Genomic DNA, 15,282 nt, shown 5'->3' on the forward strand with positions numbered 1-15,282 from the left:
TAGTGTACAGAGAGAAGCTGCAAACACCACTGCCACAGACAATTTGCATCCAGAGCTTGGGCTCAGGAGTGACCCATTTGGCACATCTTGTGTTTCTGCTACACAGGGTTTGGAGCTTTTATTGTTTTTATTTATTTTGACTGTGCAACAGAAGCAAAGCACGGATGCGTTCTGCCATTACATACACTTCCGTCTATTGGGGTGAGAGGAAAAACAGGAGACAATTGCCACCTGCATTAAAACTTTGCACCCTGTTCTTCCCCTTCAAATCTGTGCAATCCTGGAGGCTGTGAGCCTACAGACAGCAAACCTCCAAACCCCATGTGCGATTCACAGAAGGGTATATGTGTGCGCAAATACCAATGCCAAGGAAAGCCTCAAGGCGTTCTCGGTAGCTTCCTGAAATTACATTTTATCCAACTTGGCTTCAAACTACAATAAGAAGTAAAAACATCTAAATCACCTATGTCTGTATTTCTTTCTCATTTTAGCGAAAATACTTTTCTGACACCACTTATAAACACATAGGGGAAGACACTTCAGCATTTGTAATGAAGTAAACATTCTCTAAGCCGTTGAGCTTGTCTAATAAACCACCAAAAGTTTCATCTTATTCAGAAAACATTTAGAAATCCAATCCATAAAGCTTGAGAGAACTCCCAAAAGTTGTGCGTCTGTAATCTTTGGCTCTCTTGTAACTTAGACAAGAAGAAAATCCCAGCTCCACCTTACCCTTCTGGCCACACATGAACATATCGCTTTACTGTCTCGAGACGGCTGCCCAGATTTAACCATGCCATTTTAATTTTCCTCACTTTCAAGGAAATGGAGCTTATTATTTCAGTTCTGTACGCCTCTTACTAAACGAAACCAATAAATCCTGCCCAACACCACCCTGGCATTAAGGACAAGGGAAGCTTTAACATGCACAGTAGTTTGGAGGGAGATCTAAAAATAGAGCTCATTTTGCCAGTTCATTAAGTAGCTCCAGGATCAAGTGATGGTGACATCTCAATTGATTTCAAAGGAAACAGCGCTATCATGAACACGCGGTCCTGGCACCGCACCAGAACGAACTACTGCCCTTGGAGTCCTCACTTGGGCAAAGCTCCAGCGTGACCAGGCCCCTAATTAGGCAAGATGAGGAACAGGATTACAAGAGTCTGCATTGTTTAACCGCAAACTGCTTGGCAATCGTCACCGATCTACAAAATCAAGGCATCACACGGGGGATGATACAATTTAATAAGCAAACTGCTTCACTGCTGCTTTTGCAGAGTTCCTAAGCTGCTGCCTTTGCCATCAGCAAGCCCATTTGACTCCCCATGGCGCAACCTTCCGGCTTCCTTGGCAGAGGAGCGCTAGCAGCATACAGACAAGTTTAACCTGATAGGGAGTTAAACAGTGAGAATTAGACTGAGCTGTCTGTCACATGCCAGGTTCAGCCTTTCCTGCACTGACAAAGTAAGTTCACTAGCAAGTCCATTGTCCTTTAAAAGAGCAGTGTGAGAGCAGAATGGCCGTGCCCCTACACACAGCAACCCTCCACAAGCTCCGTGGGATAGTTCCTCATCTTCTTTGGTCATGACACAGCCAGGAGGGTTTTTCCTTAGGCAGCACCACCCTAAACATATTTAATCATGAAACACCCCAATGCCACTGTCTTAGGGCAGCCAGCGGGATGAACTCAATGAATGCCCAAGGGCAGCCAGCACCAGATCCTTCAGAGAAAGATACAAAATGCCTGATGCAAATCTGGCTTCACCTGGTCCGTGCACAAAGTCTTCCCTCTTCATGCCTTGAGACCAGCTGATGCCTTAAAGGCTTTAACCTTTCCAAAAATTTTGAAGATTTTCTTCCAAGATCTATTATAATTCTAGCTGTTACAGTTGTTTGTGCAATTGTTTATTGCTTGATGGAGCACAGCATGCTTTAAGCCTTAAATGCATCTGGACACAGGCCCTTTTACCTTGCACAGAAAGTAAAATACCTTCTCTTTAAATTAGCTCTTTTCAAATTTAATTGAATCCATCTCTCAAATAAATTACAAGACACAGCACTATAATTTACAAGCATTAACACTGCAAATGATGCAGAGCCCATGGACTTTATAATCCTGGCCAGCACTGAGTTTTCTGTGGCTCATTGCTCTGTTTTAGGGTGTGCACAAAGATACCGAAACGCTAGAAAGAGTCAGACAGGCCACAATGCACAGCATCAGTGGCTACAGTGCCCAGGGGCACCCTTCTGAAACACAGCACCTCCCAGTGCCAAGGAAACCCACTTGTCATGGGGCTAATGACAAGTCCAAATTAACCCAGATTTTAACTGTTTTGGTGCGAGGAACAGGACACCCCTTTTCCAAAGTACAAACACAGAGATCCAAATGGAGAAGATGAGGAATATCATCTCCACAGTCAGCACTAACTCAGTGCCTTAACTGGCATCTTAGAAAATCCTGGTGAAGCAGCTCTGCACGCTGGCCAAGGCAAGCTCCTCCAGCAATGCTCCAGGAGGGCTCAGATTTGGGCTAACTTAGCATGACTGTTGAAACAAAGCATCAGCCACCTTCCCCAGCAGCTTGCCTGGGAATTACCCATGTTGGTACCACTGGGTGCAGACTGTGCTTCCTCCTGCCCAAGCAAAAGAGATTGGAACCTGAGGCCTCCACTACCTAATTATAAAGAAAGTGTTGGAAAACTCCCTGTTCATGTGCAGCAGGAGATCAGGAAATCTGATAAACAGTCAAGAACTGGAGCTGCCCTATTTTTTGAATAGGTGGAAATGCCAAATAAACAAAACAAAAACCTTAAAAGTGGTCTCTAAGAATGTATGGTCTGTCACTCTACCAAATGGCTACATTCAAAAGCCACCCTAAATGTTCACTGTAATGCAGTAGTGCTGAAAAGGGTATTACTGTCAGCTCCAGGAGATATAAAACCCCAGTGGTTGGGTTTATTGCTTTTTACCAAATCACACACAAACCTGCACATGAAATATAACCTGGCACTCACCAGCACAAAGCTAGCAGCAATATCTGTCCATGCACCTTTGGCAAACAAACTGGAAAAGCACTATGGCAGAGCTGAGTTTCTCTCATCTTCCAAAATGCTCTCCTTTTGTATATATATACTTATATATACTAAATTAATAGAGTTATCTATATATTTTGTATCAGACACTCCAAAACCTTCTCCAATGTGTATGATATCAGGAGCCCCAGTGTGCTGATCATGGTCCCGAGGATGCCGGTTGGTTCTTGATGTAGCAGGATCCCAGCTGGGCTGGCTCCTAAGATTCACTGGTGCAATGTTGTATTTTTGGTCAGGGCTGCAGTTAAGCAAAGCACACTTTCTTTTCAAGTTTCCAAATAGTCGCTAAAATTAATGATAATATTTCTAAGAGACAAAACTTTAAAAATATCCTTTTTAAATAGGAAGAAATGCAGGAAATGGCTAATGCAGCTAAGCTCTCCAAGAAACAGATATCACAGGCAACACATTCCTTGGAAATAGCAAGATGTTCCCAGCTAAACAGTTACCAATCCTTTTTGGAACAGATAATCATAATAGATTGGAGAAGAAGAGTTTTCATTAGAAACAGATTAGCTAAAGGAAATCAAATGCACACATTTCTGAGATGGTGCACAAGCAGATCACTGCTGGTTTTGGGTTTTTTTTCTGTGGTTTATCCTTTTTTTCCCCCAAATATCAACACGTTTGCATGCAGTTTAGTCGGTGTCCACGAGATGTCTCCATGTGCTGCAGACAGGTACCAGAAAATGGGTCCTGGTAAACAGAGGCGACAAACATGGAACTCAAGTTGTGTGAAAGCTGGTTCAGCTCCCCCGTTATTTTCTTTAATAAACGCTCAATTCATGGCTTAGCACAAATCCAGAGCTTATGTATCATGTGAAGCAAGACAAACAATAGAAGGCTTCTGCCGTTTTTTGTTTTCTTTCTTTTTTAAATGACAACCTTTTCACTCATGGTCAGGGACAAAAGCAAGCAATAAACAGACCTCAGAATAAAAACCTCTCCTGAGAACAAAGCAAGACCTTCCTAATACCCATGTCAACCCACAGCTGCAGAAAGCATCCCCATGACACAGCTGGTGGAGAGCTTTGGATTTCAGCTCCAAAATCATGTTTTATATCATCCTAAGTACACAAGAATATGGAATATGTATGCATTAAGTGTCTTTCATACCTGAACCAAGGATCCAAAGCCTCATATATTATACAGGCCACATTTATTTGAGAACAGCACATCTCAAATGAGTTTGTAAGCCCAACCAAGACTGGACTGTATACGTGCTCAAGAATATGCAGATACACACACTGCAGATGTGATGATAATGACATTCACGCTAACTCTCAAATCCTACAGTCTTTATCATCCTTCTGTTAATCATCCTTATGTGAACCGCATAGCTGTGACAGCATCTCTCTTGTTCCAGTGCCATGAGGGGGTTATTTTTAGCTTGTTCATCTCCTTCAAAACTGGGAAGCTATCCAAACAGCCAAAGGAGAGACAGTCTGTACTGTATCTGTTGCTTTATGGGAAAAGCCCTCATTCACAAAAACAAAGACCATGCAGAACCTGTACTGTAGATAAACGTGTTTCTATTACTCTCCTGATTCAGCTTTCAAACATATCACACAGGAAGAACAAAAATTGTAACTCTGGGCATTGTGTGCACTGATACTTATGGTCATCTCAAAAAGGTTATCTTCCACCAGCCCAAGCAACAGAAGATACTTCAGTTTGCAGGCTGCATCAGATCTACAGGGAACCCTTCAGAGTACTGGCCTCTGGGCGAAACAGTTTTCTCTGGGCTTGCCTTTCACACAGAGGCAGTAGCAAGTGGCCCAGAAGGGCTGGGAGCCAGGCACACAGAAAGATGCGATTGCTGCTGAATTACTCCCTCCTGACCTGAAGAACACATTTACATTAATGTCTCCTTGACAGGTCAATTTTAGAACGTGTGAAAACCAGTAATTCAATTGCACTGCCTCCCTGGGGGCCTTTCACCACTCTTCCTCCTCCCTGAACTCATGTGATGTGTGCCCACACCTTCTCCAAGCTCTTGCCATCCCTGCTCCACCACCATCAGCCCATCACTGAACAACCCCCTGGCAATAAGACAAACTGGAATTGCTTATTTTTATGTGATACACCTTCTGGAAGCAAGATAAGAGGAACAGCCATACTGGGCAAATATTTTGTCCCAAATATTTTGTCACTGTCTCTTCCCCAAATTCCTAACTACTTGTAAACTAAAAGCTTATACTTGGAGTCAGTGTAGGACCCAGTATGTCTGCTCAGCTACAGCATGAGTAAAGGACACACTGCATGGGCACAGGCTCACAGATACGCTGGACAAGACCATCTCAGAGAGATACAGTGCTGCCAAACAAATACAGCATCTACAGCTGAGCAGCAGCTCCAAACCATGCTAAGGTACAGCTGGACCCTGCCCATGCCTGCCGCTTACAAGGGCAATGTGACACGAGGCAGGATCCACAAACACTGCTAGCCCTCATCATGAAAATGAAAGGAGTTACTAAACCATCCTCCAGGACCAGGGCTGGCCACAGCCAAACCTCATACCAGCTTTTTGTCTTCTCCCCACCACCACCAAGCAAAATATTTTATTGCAAGGCGGATTTCTGCCAGCAAAAGGTCTTTCCTGCCTTTTTTCCAGCCTTTTGGTGCAGTTTAAAGTAAGGAACCTCATTTGAGGCTGCAGTGTCCTAATGGGAATGAATGCTCAAGTCCTCCAAGTAATGAGGGCCCCTCCCCACGCTCTGCACACATTTAATTGTTGAGTTATGCTTCCTGTTCCTTCTCAAAGCTAATGCTTTCTCTGAAATTCTCTCCCAGTGTTTCCAGAAGCACTTTTGACCCCAAGACTGTTTTTAAACTTACGGCATTGTTATCCTCTTCCTTATTATGCTTGCACGGCTACAGGTAATTACACATGGATCCCTGGGTAAGACAGAAATGCTCATGACAGAAAATACCTAAGCAGTCCTACAGCTTAGATGAAAAATAAAAATGGGGAGGAAGGGGAGTTATACAAATGCATCACTTTATATTCACGGAACAGGTTTATTTATCCATTTTCAGCTACATGTCTTGCAAAAAAACACAAGTGGGTTTTGGCAGGGATAAGAAAATCCCACTCATGCAAGAAACCTTTAACTGGAGACATCCTGTTTCTATTACTTGTATTAGAACCTAGACGTTGCTGGGTCATGGCTGTCTCTGCATGAACAGAGTCAACCTCTCGTGTGAGGTTCACATCAAACACTTCAGGTCAATGCAACATGATTAAACATGAGCTAAAGGGGATTGCCACTCCACAGCAGAGGGGTCATGCAGCTGAGGATGCTGCCAGAGGCTGTGTCTGCATGGTGAGCTTGGGCATAGGGAGGCAAATTGCCTCTCTTCCCAGCTGCCCCCCCAGACATGTAGGGGTAACTATGACCTCCTTTCCCAAATAAGAAATTTCTCTCTTGTACAATTCCAATGTGTATGGAATACACTCATCTCAGGGTGCTGCCTCCAGTGTTATAAGTGGCAGATACCAACAGTAGAGCACAATATTAAGTACTGAGGCAGACACCCTCTTGTTGTATTTTGTAACTTTCTGCAATTTCAAGCCATTAATATGAAGCTGGTTACTGAAGGTGAACACCTGAAAAATAAAGTACTCAGATCATCTTACATTGAACAACAGGGCACTACCAGAATCAAAAGCAAAGCACTTTTGAAGCAATTAAGGATGGCACATGGCTCTGTCTGGAGACCCCAAATGCCCTAAATTCATCAGACACTTGGCAAATTCTTGGCAGACCTGCTTTATCTTTAGAGTTCATTTCCCAGGATGCTCTGCAAGCCAGCAATACAGTGACAGATTCAATTTCAGGCAAAGAAATACTAGGAAAAGTGAATTAGAATTAAAAATAAATCAAAGGCAAATACTATCATATCATTCTATTTCACTCAGACATAAATAATGACATTTTAAAATACCAGCGTCAACAGCTCAAGGCAAAATATGGACTGCGGGATGTGGGGAGGAAGGGTTTAAATCCCTGAAGTGCCTCAGGAGAATTTAGCATAACACAACTCTGTGGCCTGGTATTTCGTATCTGAAGTTAAGGCACATTTTGGCTAAACTAGCTCTAAAAGAAATGCACTTCAAGGATATTAACAGAATCCTTTTTCTGCCTGGCAGCACAAGTTTTATTGAAGTTAGAACTTTAAGGGATGTTTCCCGTTAAACAGGGCTTTACATACAGAGACTGTGTAACAACAGAGCTCCAGTTACATTGTACTATGAAACCTTAATTAAGGGAGCACAACAAGTGGACTTTCAAGTAAGACTTAAAAGTGATTATTTCTCTTAAATTAGTTTTCAGGTGTCACTACACTCCTCTGCTGTATCCTGGGGAAGCTGGCCAGCTCAGATTATATTTCCTTCCCTGGAAACACTGGAGCAGAACTTGAAGAGTTGTAAAGAACTTGCTCACAAAGAAAACTTTAGCCCCTAGAAATGAGTTTGGAGAGTAAGCCAGGTTGGAAGGAACCTTCCGGGGTCCCTGGTCCATTCTCTGTCTCAAAGCAGAGACAACTTAGGTTAGGTTCCACAGAGCCTCATCTGGTGGAGTTCTACATAACTACAAGGATGAAAATTTGCACATATGACTCAGCTGAAGTGATTATTTTTTCTGCTTTGTTCAGCTTTTTAAGCAACCAGGTGCTAAGGCATTAACAGCAAGTCAAATTATGGTTCTGAATACTCGGCACTGAATTATATTCATAGCGAAGTTAATAGCAACCCTCAGAGCTCCTGCAAATTTTGTACTATCAGAAGATAGTATTAGTATGGAATTAGATAAGCACTGTGCTGGTCAGAAAAGGGGCAGTGAAACCTCAGCTAATAATAAATCACTCTTGAGTTACTTTTTGTTACCTACGCACCCAGAACCCAACAGCATCCCTCTGAGCCTCTACAAAGCCCTGCACAGTAAACAAGAAAATTAATTAACCTCTCATCAGAGGTGAGAAAATGGTGGTAAGGAAGGTAACTCCTTGTCAGAGCTGCACTCAGAATAGGTTTCAAATCTAAGAGGTCTAACCCTTAAACTAAGACCACAGTTCCAGCTACCTGGTATAGACCTTGAGTACCACCCACTCCCCTACACTGACCCAATTAACTGATTAAAAATGGTCCGACTTAGTTCCTGCTTTAACCATCAGTCACATCGTCATCCTTACCTACAGTACAAATATAATGGAATATATATGAAAGAGAAGATGTATCATCAAGAGAGTGGGAACAGCAAAGAACAGTAATTTCCGAAGCAATTTTGAAATAATCTGTATGACTATATATATACACATGTGTGTAAAATAAAATCAGGTGATACACCATGTTCATCCTGACCTTGAAATCAGCTTCTAAGCTTTGCTATGAAAAAACCTTCGTATCTTGTCAGGTAGAAAAAGAAGACGTGTGAATTTTATCTTTTCCATACATTTACCTTCCTGCATCCTGCCTGGTGGCACGCAGGAGTTGCTCAGCTCCAGCTGCTGTGATGTGATAAGGATACATCAGGCTGTGGGTAGAGTCAAGGGGTCTACACTGTACAGACTGTCCACCATGGGCTGCAGAGAGCCCTGTCTGCGCTCCCAGCTCTGAGACAGCAATTACAAGGGGAATGCAAAGGCATCCTGTGCTTTGGATTAGAAGAAAAAGGATTTCATGTGCAGCTCAAGCCAAAATAAAGAGATGACGTTCTGAGAGTCACTAATAACTAATTACATCCCTCTGAATTACATCTCCACCAACAAAAAGAACTAATAGAAACAAAGAAGAAAAATAAATCTTGCCGCTATTCTTCTAATGTGTTTATTGCACCCAGATTTCTGCAATTTCCCCTCCATTCCCCAGTGCTGTATTATGAAAGTACAGAGCTACTGCTATTAGGGGTTAGAGTGCCAGATAGGCAGGCAAGCAAACTGGCTCAGAACTGGGCTATCACCATTGCCAGCTGCAGCAGAACTGAGACAGACATGGGGGCAGGCTCCAAACTCATGTCCATCCTGAAAGACTCCGGGCAGGCTCCTGCAGCTGACTCTTCATGGTGGCAAGCACCTTAGCTACCTCAAGCTTGCCCTAGCATTATGTTAATCTGGAAAAGAAACACATAATAACAAAGCCACTGCTGAAAAACCAGGCGAGCCTTGCTCTGGAATCAGGAGCAAAACAAGTGACAAATAGCATCTAGAATATACCAAAAGAGTTACTGGAATGCCAGGACCTGCATCCTGAAGCCACACATAATTTAAGTTTTGAAAAAATTGATTTTTATGTTTGAGCATTGCTGAGCCACAGCCTTATGAAAAATTATCAGAATTTGAAACATGATATATATAGGAATTTAAAGCATTTTGATGGCCAAAAGAATGCTCACTCAAGTTAGCACACAAACACTACACCATGATCAGCATGCAAAGCATCCCTGATTTGTTTTTCCTTTCCTTCACCCCAAAAGAAGAACACAGAACAGAAGACAGTCTGGCACATGGAAGAGAAGACAGTGCAGAAATACCAAAACTTGTCACAGTAAAGAATTGTGCAATCTTGAGAACTGTTACAAGCATATAGTCAAAGAAAGTGAGAGATGACAGGCAGGTAAGAATTGAGCATCAGCATCAGTTAGACTATAGCATGAGACTTGTCCTGGGAAGCAGTATTTTTGCCCAGAAATGTGAAAGTATAAGAGTACAAAATCAAAAGAAGTCACCAAATCAGTATCACATCAGAGCCATCCAAAGGTTTGAGAGATTTATTACAATTGCTGCAGAAAAGAGGGACAAAAAAAGACAAGGACAGAAAATAAGGTTAAGAGCTTCAAGTGAATCCACCTGCTTTCCCTTGCTAGAAAACAAGCCTGCAAGCTCTTTAGAGTAGCAAACATAATTTTATTCTTTGTCTATACAATACAACAGAAACTTAGAACACCAATGAAGTTTCAGAGAATTGCTACATTACAAATAAATAACAATGATCCACTTAATCTCTACTTAATGCAGCCCCAAAGGGAATGCAAGTGAGATTATCAACTGGCAGCATTTATTCAGCGGAACCTCAGTTGCAGTTCACAGCCAGAAATTCTTATCTTTCCCCCAAAAGTGTCTGTTGGCTTCAACAGAGCAAATAAAAACTTGAAGACTTGGATCAGAAACCGTTAAAGAAGTTCAGTTACAAAAGGAGGGGAAAACAGAGCATGTTACTACGTAAGCACTGTAAGAGACTTTGCATCAGATCCAACAAAAGCAGTGGAAGTGGTGGAAAACAATCCAGCAGCAGAGAGAAAAACAAAACCATGATTGCCACAAAGCTTGGAGGACACGAGAGCTCCGGCTCCCTGTGCTGGTGCTTTGCTGCAGTGCAGTAGCAGAGATGGTGGATGCTGTGGTAGATGCCATCCCCATTGCAGCTTGTCACCCACATCCCATGATAAGAAGGGCTGGCTGGGATTGCCCTGTCTGGAGGACCTGTTTTGTGTCAGGCTGTAGAATAATGTGACAGATGCAAAAGGGCACCAAGGGAGAGAGTGAACATCACACCAAAGCCACACTTACAATGACCGGTTTTTCAGGAGATGCATTCACTCTTTTCACATCTTCTTCTGGCTCCTCATTTTCCTTATTGTCAGTGCAAGAGACAGAGTCTTGGACTGAGCAAGTGCTAAGCAAGTCTGGCAAACTGGTAGATGGGTACTTCAGAAAATCCCCTTCAGCAGATTCCTACCCGAGAGACAACAAAATATGTTACATCACATGCTGAAAACCATCAAAACCATGGTGAAACTGCTCCATTTCATCTGCCCAGGAGACCTCTCTCATAATCCTCCCCTCATTACATGTGTTCAAACTTTTATTGGTTCAGTTATAAAAAGCAGATCCCATTTCAAAGTGCACATACAGTAAACATAGGCCAATGCACACCTAAAACATTTAGATTTCATACAGGAGAATTTAAAATATATGCTTCTCCAGCAGCCTGCTCCTGCCTGCTTTGGTTTTAGTAAATGTCACTGCGAGCAGATTAGGAGTTTACAAACCTCATTACTCATTTCATTGCATCCCAAATCACACTCTGCACTCCTGCTCCCTCCCTGTGGATGTTCCCTCCCTACATGCTTAATAATAGGCAGACAACCCTACTTAGGAGACTAAAATGAAAACTGACCCAACCGATCTTCTACCAGCTCAAGTCCTGATGCTTCAGGATCTGTTTCCAGTCTTTGGCACCTTTTCTGGGAGGCAAACACATGCATCAACTGAAAGCAGTGGCCAGACAGATTCTCATTTTATTGCTTTCAGAACAAACGCTGCATTCAAGAATGCTCACCAGGCCAAATTGCAAGGCTGCTTTCCCATACCAACAAATAATGCCCAGAGGGAGCTGCTGTGGAATACTTCACCTACTTACACCCTTTCTGAGACTGCCTGAAACATGCCAGAGGCTGGACTTCCCAGGGACAGGAACACTGCCCAAGTGCACAGAGCACAGGCCAGATGGATTCATAGCCTGATCAGCAATGTGAAGTTTTATGCTGTTCACTTATTCATGGTTATTATTTTGATACAATCATTGCATGAACAAGCAAATAACTTTAAGGAGAAATTTATGCAGTCTACTGCCTTGCGTTTTGGCAGAGATTCCAACTGTCTAAAGGAAATACAAAATGTACCCACTTCAGGTCAAAGCATGCTGTTTCCAGAGTAAACACCAGTGGGGTTAATACCAGGCTGTGAGCCTACAGAAGGTCTTCAATGAACTTCACTGTCTAACTGAAATGTTGAGAGAATTTATAGGCTCTTCACTTTGAATATGGTGAGATTGAACCTCTTCTCCAAAAACATGTGCATAAAGCATGCTGGTTAGCCAAAACCCAGGCATTAAACCTGCAGAAACCTGCATCAGGTTGGCTGGGGCAATGTAAAGAAGAATCCAAGAAAAGGTTAAAAGACACTGATACAGTGGCTTGCTGAAACTTCATCCTCCACCTGGAAATGCAGGTTTATCAGTGGTCCCTTTGTCCCAAGATGCTTCTGCTACCACCCCAAAGGTCCACCTGCAGTGTCCCAAGATGCTTCTGCTACCACCCCAAAGGTCCACCTGCAGACAGGTCCTTCTTTGAGACCCCAGGCACTTTTGGGACCTGGTTGGCCACCCACCAAACACCTACATCAACCCAAGCAAGGCTACAGCAGGCTGTGGTCCACGGAAGGGAGCAAACAGGAATGCACAGGATTTTCTTAAACAAAAGAAAAATATTGTGTAATATCCTCTCAACCTCTCCTGTGATGAAAGCAGAATGAAGAGCCCAACTCTTATTTCCCTGAAATTTCACACTCCTTTATCTTCAAGAGCTCCACTCCAAGCTATTACCAAGGACAAAATAAGGAACTCGAGCCAAGAGATCATCATTGAGAGACCTCAGGCACACAGACAGGACAAGAGTTGAGAGCTATGAAGGCTACACAGGCAGGAAGCAGAAGAGGCTGAGAACAGCCTGCTTTATTTAGCATATATTTTAACAAAACGGCTTTGGCCAAAACTTAAGTAATGTCTGCATGAATAAATACAGACTCATTTGCACAGTGAATGACAGTGAGAATACAAGCAAATCATTAAATTGATCTATACCCTGCTGATTTGCCACAGATTTATGGCAGCTACTGATCTATTTCCCACTGCTGTGCATTAAATTTAGGGGAACAAGTGTGAACACACGATTCCCCATCAAAGCTAAGCCCTTTCCACTCAGTACTTCACAAACCCTCATGGATGTATATTCAGGAGATCACCAAGGAGAGGACTGTACCTTGCTAGCGACCACCAGCTGCACCAGGCCAGCAGCTGAGCGAAGAAGAGCCACAGCATCCTGGTGGGAGAGCCCAACCAGTGACTGCCCGTTGATCATGAGGAGCTCATCACCTGCCGTCAGCCTGCCATCTCTGCAAAACAAAGCAGGAATATGGAGCTACAGGGTGGTCCTTCCCTGGGGCCAGGCTACATGCAGTGGGACATGGAGGCATGGACAAAATGATCTGGCTGATGCTAAGCTTGCATCAATTGGTACTATGGGTTTTGCTCCAAAAAAGTGGTTCAAAAAGGTGCCCATGGAAATTATTGTTATAAGAAGAGCCATTCCACCCTCTTTGCAGGGCTGAGACCCCTCAAACCTTCTCTGTGCCCCCCCTGGAGAGAGTCAGGGAGAAGTGAACCCTACCTCCACCTCATCAGGAACAGGGCCAGGGCTGGCAGTGAGCAGTCTGGGCTGCACAACCCACACTCATCCACTGCCAATCCCGTGCGAATGCCCATCTTCCAAAAAGGGACTTGGTGAAAAAGCCCAGAAGCCATCAGGCTCCTTGACTTATGCTACATCACTGAGCAAGTGTTTGAGCAGTCTATAATTTGGGCTAAACATGCTGGAAGAATTTTCAGTGGCCAATTACAAAAATAAGTTTTTTAAGCTTAAAGTGCCATATTCTCACCCTCACACAAAGGCAGGGCAAAACCCCATGTGTCTCAGGAGTCTGGCTAACAGTGATGGCCACGGATGCCCCATGACATACACCCCCACACGCACCACCATAGCCTCACCTGTGTGCAGAGCCTCCTTCTTCTACATGGGTGACAATGATGCTGTGAGGGGATCGCTTTGACCCTCTGCCTCCTGTTATCTGGATTCCCAGCCCGTCTGTCCCCTTCAGGATATGCATCTTCCATATGCGGCAACCTTCTCGCTGAGAGAAAATGTGCAGAGAGTCCTTGAATTTGGATTTGGATACTGAGTGAGAGCTGGGAGGGTACAGTAGGGAGTTATTTAGCATCTTGCTGCCCATCACCACGTATCTGTATAGCTCAAGCTATATGGGTGGTTTTGCTGAGCTTTGCTGTGTTAGCTGAGGTCCAAGCGAAGGAGGCAGAAAGGAGAAGGCAACACAGAGAAGGATCAGTATGTAGAGATTTCCTTGCAGGGCCATTTGCAGCTACTCTGAGCCAAGCAGAGGTCCTGCTCTCAGTGCCCCGATCCTTCCCAAAGCAACCAGCAGTCCCAAAGCCCATCACCAAAACTCAAGGATGAGCTGTGCAGGGTTGCAGAGGAGCAAGACATTGTTCAAGGGGGATCTTGAACACCCAGTAGTGCTACTGCTATTACAGCAGGGACCAGACTGGCATCGCACTGCAGCACTTCCCCCTCCAGGGGAGTTTGCAGGATTTGAGATATAGGAAAGAAAATAGCTTCAAATTATCAGCTGCCAATCAAATATTTTGTATTGGACAGCTGTGTTACAGACTGTAAGTAATAGATTTACCCACCACAAAGAGTAACTTTTCAGTTTAAACAAGTTAATAAGCCATGTTTATGACATCTTTATTAATTTTTTCAAATGATCCTAAGTATTTATCCAAAAGAGCTTTACAAACTCCAGAGCAATACAAATGCAAAAGCTAGTTCCCATGACTGCTATCAGCAGGATGTGGCACAAGGAAACACAAGTGCGGCAGGTATCAGGAGAGGAAAAAAGGAAAGAGAAAACCAAGCAAGCAAGCAAGACATGTCAGACAATTGCCAGGACTTTTTCAGAGAAGGGAATAACCAGGATAACAGAATTATGAGAAACCCTAGGAAGTTTTCAAGCTTGCAAGACAGCAAAATGCACAATTTGGAGACAATTTTTAGGCCATGTGTTGTAGCCACCCAGTACCAGGTCAGCTATTTCCAACTGGGTCTGTTATGCATACAAGTAACGTTCTCGCAGTACGCAAACAGCTAAGTAGCAAAGATGATTAAAATTTCATGCCAAACTGTGAAGAGCATGTACAATTGCTGCCTGTTTCTGAGAAGTGAAACTGCTAAATATATCAGCAAACCCAAGGGTTGTGGCAGCAACCTGCAGATTTTAGGTTTACCAAAGCCTTTATTAAGTGAAGAAAATATATTTTTGTTTTTACCTGATCACTGGGACCCTCTGCTAAAACTTTTAACTGCAATGTAAGATGCAGTTTTGCAGATACGAGAACAAAGGGGTCAGTATCTACACTGATATCTTAAGAACAAAGTGAAAAATAATGTTATACAGCTCCTAGAATACAGGTAGAAGAAACAGGGAAAAACAAACCAGAAGTCTTAAGAGGTAATCGAAAGACTGAGGCTGAAAACATATACACCTGTGGGTAATC

The 15,282-nt window shown here is 43.3% G+C and overlaps 1 protein-coding gene across 1 annotated transcript in view; it reads right to left on the bottom strand.

The window, feature by feature from the left end:
• PDZD2 (PDZ domain containing 2) overlaps positions 1-15,282 on the bottom strand; it is a 208,397-nt gene that overhangs the window by 43,809 nt on the left and 149,306 nt on the right. Inside the window, exons 4-6 of the mRNA XM_034072629.1 lie at positions 13,699-13,841; positions 12,914-13,046; positions 10,662-10,826 (exon numbers count right to left, since the gene is read on the bottom strand). Coding sequence (XP_033928520.1) covers positions 10,662-10,826; positions 12,914-13,046; positions 13,699-13,841 — 441 coding nt within the window. The remainder of the gene's footprint in view (positions 1-10,661; positions 10,827-12,913; positions 13,047-13,698; positions 13,842-15,282) is intronic.

This window comes from Melopsittacus undulatus, chromosome Z (assembly GCF_012275295.1).
Source record: "Melopsittacus undulatus isolate bMelUnd1 chromosome Z, bMelUnd1.mat.Z, whole genome shotgun sequence".
Classification (NCBI taxonomy): Eukaryota; Metazoa; Chordata; class Aves; order Psittaciformes; family Psittaculidae; genus Melopsittacus; species Melopsittacus undulatus.